Source organism: Pundamilia nyererei, unplaced genomic scaffold (genome assembly GCF_000239375.1).
Source record: "Pundamilia nyererei isolate P.nyererei 1_Seehausen unplaced genomic scaffold, PunNye1.0 scaffold00030, whole genome shotgun sequence".
NCBI lineage: Eukaryota > Metazoa > Chordata > Actinopteri > Cichliformes > Cichlidae > Pundamilia > Pundamilia nyererei.
In genome coordinates this window covers 971,146-977,261 of record NW_005187431.1, presented here as the reverse complement: position 1 = coordinate 977,261, position 6,116 = coordinate 971,146, and the positions used below count along the sequence as shown (strand labels likewise).

At 41.6% G+C, this 6,116-nt stretch overlaps 1 protein-coding gene across 1 annotated transcript in view; it reads right to left on the bottom strand.

Annotated features, from left to right (window-relative positions):
- Positions 1 to 2,899: 2,899 nt before the first annotated feature.
- The window catches only part of tbc1d5 (TBC1 domain family, member 5), a 21,239-nt gene continuing 18,022 nt past the window's right edge, over positions 2,900 to 6,116 (bottom strand). The window contains exons 19-23 of the mRNA XM_005728771.1: positions 5,066 to 5,274; positions 4,863 to 4,962; positions 4,544 to 4,623; positions 4,183 to 4,440; positions 2,900 to 3,802 (exon numbers count right to left, since the gene is read on the bottom strand). Of these exons, the coding sequence (XP_005728828.1) occupies positions 3,521 to 3,802; positions 4,183 to 4,440; positions 4,544 to 4,623; positions 4,863 to 4,962; positions 5,066 to 5,274 (929 nt within the window). The 3' untranslated portion in view covers positions 2,900 to 3,520. The remainder of the gene's footprint in view (positions 3,803 to 4,182; positions 4,441 to 4,543; positions 4,624 to 4,862; positions 4,963 to 5,065; positions 5,275 to 6,116) is intronic.

The window sequence follows — 6,116 nt, the reverse complement described above, 5'->3', positions numbered from 1 at the left end:
AGCCACTGTAAGCTCACCTGTTACTGAACCTTCGAGCCAGAGAAGGCGGCGCACAGCCAAGGGAAGACTAATGAAATGCGAAGCTGCCGAGATGAATGTAGTTACTGAAGCCAAGGTTGAGCGGTTTGTACTGTATTAAACTGTAAATAAGCCAAATGTTTAATGTTCACTTGTTATGTGCAATGTTTTCTGAGGTCAGGGGATGATTGAAACCAGAAGACAAAACCTTTTTGAAAAAAAATGGTGACTTTTACTCCACAGTGATTAAATTCAGATTGGTGTGTAAGACAGCTTGCGTGTGAGTTAAAAGAAACAGTTTGTCAAAGGATGTGTGGATGTTTGAGGTCTTCTGTCGTTACTTGTGGACCAACGCAGTCTCTTTTTGTCTCTCTAGATTTTGATTACCTGTCTTTTGGTCCCCAGTCGCTGCTCTTCACTCAACTTCGATTCAATTAACTTGAGGTCCTTTGTCTTACTAAAAATCCACCACTTTGCCATCTTACTACGGTCTTACATACAGTATTCTATATTTTTGTATTTACATTAGAAAAAAAAAGAAAAGAAAAAAAAAAGGCTTGTGCTAATGAACCCGGTGTTACCTACCAAAACGATCAATTCCAGAAGTGTAAATATGTGGTTAGAGGGAACTAATACTGTTATGTTTGTGTTTTAAAACGCTGTACAGTATTTTATTAAGTAATTCTATCCTTTTACTGCAAAGAATATTTTACATAAGTTATTGATCCTGAATGAAAACATTCCAGATACATATTATTGGTGTAGATAAATGAGGCTCGAGCAGTTCTGTAAAAGGTCAGTTCACGATTACCTTCCTCAGCAGCCAGGATGAAAATAAACTAGTTTTTAAATGACTTGTGCGCATGCCTCTGTTTTTCTGCAAGACTTGATGGAGCTTTCAGCTATAGTGACGCATGACACAAGCAAGAGGAGCGCTGCGATGACAGCTGGGGAAGCAGACCTGTGATGCTGCTGCGATGAGCAGTGGAAAAAAAACTAATTACAGCTTCCATATAAAGCTTCGGTGCATCGCGGTTGAAAGGTCACAATTAATGACTATTTCCAACCATTAAAACATGCACCAATGACCACTTTATTAGGTACACCTTGCAAGCATACTGGCTGAGATTTTGCTTCATTGATATCAGTTTCTGCAGATTTATAAGCTGAACATTCATTATGTGACTCTCCCATTACAATATATCCCAAAGGTGCTCTATTGGATTGAGAGCTGCTGACTGGAGGCCATTTGAGTACATTGAACTCTTTGTCATGCTCAAGAAACTAGTTTGATTAGTTTTGTGACATGGCATGTAATCCTTCTGGAAGCATGCCCACACTGTAGTCATAAAGGGATAGCTGTGTCAGCAACAATAGTCAGGTAATAGTCTGGGGTTTAAATGATGCTGAACTGGTACTAAAGGGCTCAAACTGTGCCAAGATCAGCCTCACCATTACATCATCACTAGCCTGAACCATTGATAATAAGAAGGATGAACCAATGCTTTCATGTCACTTATGGCAAATTCTCTCTCTACCATCTTGCAGTAGGAATCATGGCATCAGACCAGGCAATATTTTTCCAATTTTCTACTCTGACTGGAGAACAGAAGTAGCTTCTCTTTCCTTCAATGTGTCTTGCATTTAAAAATTGCCGTGGTTGTAATAAATAGTCATTTGAGTTGTTGTTGATTTCGAAGCAGTCTGACTATTCTCCTCTGACGGCTGGTATCAACAATTTTTTGCCCAAACTGCTGTTAATTGGATATTTCCCCCTTTTTCAGTGTAGAGATGGCTGTGCAGGAAAAATCCCAGCAGCTCAGCAGTTTTTGGAAACACTCAGATCAGCTCATCTGACACAACTGTTCAAACTCAAATCACCTTTCTTGTCCACTCAGAGGCTTGGTTTGAACTCCAGCAGGTCATTTTGACCAACTTTATGAGCCTAAACACATTGAGTTGTTGCTATGTGACTGGCTGATTACATATTTGCATTAACAAGCAGTTGTAAATGTGAACATAGTAAGTGTTTGTACATATAAATGCACATTTTATTTGCATGAGATCCAAGTTTTTACTGTCCTGGACATAATCATCTCTCAGTTTCACTGAAATACAGCAGCAGCATGGGTAAGCCTATAAGTATGGATGGCTTTGCAGTTAAATACGTTATAAACATCCAAAACATCTGTAGCAGCTCCTCGCAACAATGAATAATATCTGGAGATGAAGACCATTATTTAACCAAAACCCCAGAATAGCTTTTAAATAAACCACAAAGACTGATATCTCTGCAAAATTTGCTCAAAGTACACAGCATACGTAATAATACCATTAGCTGCGAATCCATGGTTCAGTTGTTATGCTCCTACTCCATTTACCCACACTTCCTGTCTGCTTTTTACTGCTGCTATCCAATCAGGACAATGTGTTAACTCAAAGTCTTGAGAGCAAGTAATCCAAAGAAGACACTAGAAGTTCAGCGTTTTAGCAAGAGCAATGTAGTTTTATTGGTCTAGAGTTAATTAGGCTGAATAGGCAGCTATAGAGGAACATTCTTTGTGTGCTGCTTTGCGTAATTTTGCCACAGAACACGAGAACAACTTACCTGTAACGTGAGCAAAGATAACAGACACTGAATTGTCCATATTGGAATCAATTTTAAAACAAAGGTAAAGGAGATTTATTCCATAATTTAATCATATACACCAGGGAAATTAAAGCACTAAAGGGTTAAAAATAAAAACAAAACCATTTTTGTTAAAAGAGTTTTCTTAAATAAAAAAAGAAAAGAAAAAAAAGAAAAAAAAAAGATCACAGAGTTAGGTTTTGTTTGGCTGAGAAGAATAACGGTCAGAGGCACTGGTTTATGGGGGGGGGGGGGGGGGGGAGGAAGCTGCCCTCAACAAGTGACAGGACAACACCATCCTTCTTTCCTTCGAGTATCAGGGCAGAGCGCTTCCTCTTTAGAGGCATACACGCAGACAGAACACAGGCAGAGGTGTGGCCAGAGCTCCACATTCACGAGGAACAACAGCACCACACTCTCAATCATTACAGTAAGAGAAAAGGAGTCCCCTCCTGAAGGTAAACTGCAGTTTCAGGTCCAACTCTTTAGAATCATCTTGTAGTGACAGGGTAAGCAGTTCAATGGCGCCCTCTCTCTGTAGAGCAGGGAACTACAAATCATCATGAGTGACGGATGAGGTTAGATTGTACCCACTAAAAAGGCCCAGCATAATAAGGAGATGAGACAGCATACAGCATCAGCTCAGACAGGACTGAAGTGGCACAGATTAAAGAGAGAGTATCGGGCATTTGTGACACAAGTGTCACAGTCCAGGTGTTCAATTTCTATGTTGAGAGCAGTTTCAGTGGCACTCCACCATTGACCTAAAGTCCCCTCACCAATTCCAGGTCACTTTTCTCTGATCAAACCCCGCTGAATGGATATGAACCAGAACGGGTATAGGTGAAGGAATAGGGCGGTGATTTAACACGTTCACAGGTCGTTCGGGTTAACGATGGTAAAGTCAGAGTCCTTGCTGTGGGTGGAGCCTTCATCTGGGCTGGAGGAACCTGAGGTGGTGCCTGCCATTAGGGGATCTTGGAAAGTTCCAGCCGCACCCTCAGGCTCCATCCGCACCATGCCACGCCCCCGTCTGATTTGAGGAGTGCGCTCGGATGCAGACCTTCCTCCAGTTTCGGCGTGTAGGTCTCCGTCCTGGGAAATAAGGATGTAATCGTCCCAGTTTTTGCCCTCCAAGCCCAGAGAAGACGCCACCTGCATGCAAGAATCTTTTTTTTTAAACTGCATAAATGCCTAAAGTGTGAGATCACGCTTGCCTTGGCCTAAAGCTGAGTGTTTTGAGATAAACTTGCTGTGCTCGGCGGTATCATTCAGAAATGGTATAATTCTTAGGAGAGCAGATTTAGCATGACACACCATAATCCTGGAAAGATACAAAACCACTCTGAACACAGACTTGCAGACATGAAAGGGATTAGGATTTAAAATGAATGAATCCTGGGATCAAAGGGTCAAACAGCAGAACAGACGACGAAACATAATCCTGTATGGAGTGAACGTTAAACTGTATTTGATGCCAATACAGCTGGCAGAGGTACAGAGCAATAATTTACGCAGACAGGAAAAACGCTGACCTGTTGATCAAATGGTGTCATGGCCTGCTCCTCCTCCTTCTCGTCCATGCTCGCGCTCCCTTCCAGCTCGGAGTCCCTGCTCGGCCTGATGTTTGCCTGCTGTTGCTGGCCACTGTGGAGGCTGCTGGTGCTTAGAACAGTTTCACCTGCTGCTGCTGTGGACGTGTAGTGATCGTCAGCAATGGTGATTTCTTCATTCTCCTCAGCTTCCAGCTGGCTCTGGTTGAAGCGCAGCGCTCCCTTTAGGATGTCTTTAATCTGACAGGGAGAAGGAGGCCACAGAGATGAGTTAGTGAATATGATTATAAAAGGGACATCACAAAAATGAATACACACTTATAGCATCTGCTCACACAGTCACCTGTTTGAGTCCAGCCAGTGAGACCAGGACCTCATCCTCTTTCTCGATGTGTTCTTGGAGAATCACTTCCTGGATTTTACCTAGAGGAACAATGAGTGGTCAGGCACTGATCGGCCACAAAAATCGACTATATTACTATCACTATATTACAATTCGAAAACATAAACAGTATTATTATAGTCAGTAAATTTGTAGCAAAATTAGAAATTTACAAATTTAAGACAAAAATATAACCTGCAGCAGACGCTGACGCACGAGTGGAATTAGACTGAATGTTGTTGTTTTTTTAAGCCATGTAACCATGTGTGGCTGAACTTACAGATGTGTGTGTTCATCATCTTAGCACAGTATTTGCTCATGGCCTCCAGGTCGTTGATCTGGCCCTGCAGGAAAGACACTTGGGCTTCCAGGTCTTCTTCCTGTTGATCCCACAAACACAAACAGAGAAAACTGGAAACTGAAGGAAACCCTACAAAGAAGGGATTATGGTTAAAGCTGTGAGAGAAAATTAAAAAGACTTACCATCTCTTTCTTGCCCATAGTCTTGCTGTGGGAGCGCGAGCGAGTGATGTTAAAGAAGGACTCCTTCTTGGTGGCGGAGAGGGGCGGGGATGAAGTGCTGACATCACTCCCTCTGGATGGGGGAAGAGGCGGGGAGGCGGTGGATTGACCACGGCCACCGGAGAGGCTTTCTATGCTTGTAGAGGAGCTGACCGTCCTCGAGCTTTGGCCTAAGAAGCACAGACAGACATTTTTATTAGTAACACTAGGAAGTTGAAAACCTATGGACGTCACCTTATTTGAATTTACGGGAGAACAACCTGCACAGGAAATAAACATGAAAGAAACTATTGTTCCTTTAAACTCTATGAAGAACCCTATTTATGGAGGCCAAATCTCATAAATATCTGTAATTTAGAAAGATATTAAACAGCTAAGTGCAAGACAAGACTCTGAAATCTGGACTGTGAAGCTGGAATTGCAGATTTTTCCCCCCGTGCTGAATGAGATATAGAAATTGTGAATTCATGAATTCACAATCAGAAAAGACATACATTGTGTTTTAAATGATAAATGATTTTTTCCCCAAGTGCATCTAATAAATAAATAAATAAATAAATAGATAAATAAAAGTGTCTAGTAGTGCTAATGAGTCTGTCTGTTATATTTCCTTTCCTAGAGTTTTTAGCTTTCATGTCATCATCTGTTTTTAGATAATGCAAATCTGCAGCAGTGCGCCTCACCACAGAGCAAAGCAGGAGCTGATTGGAGAGGCGCAGTCCCTGCTGCTCAGAGAATGATGCTCATTAATGCAGCAATTAAATGCAAATGTAAGTAATCAATTAATAACAGACTTTTGCAGTTATTAATTGACTGCAAATCTGTTGGTCTATAATGAGTCATTAGATAAACCATTTCTTTGCATTTTTCTTTGTCACTGCAGACTAAACAGCAAGCTGACACACACACACACACACACACACACACACACACACACACACACACACACACACACACACACACACACACAAAATAGGGGTTTACAGCTACAGTGATGCAACAACAGAAACTT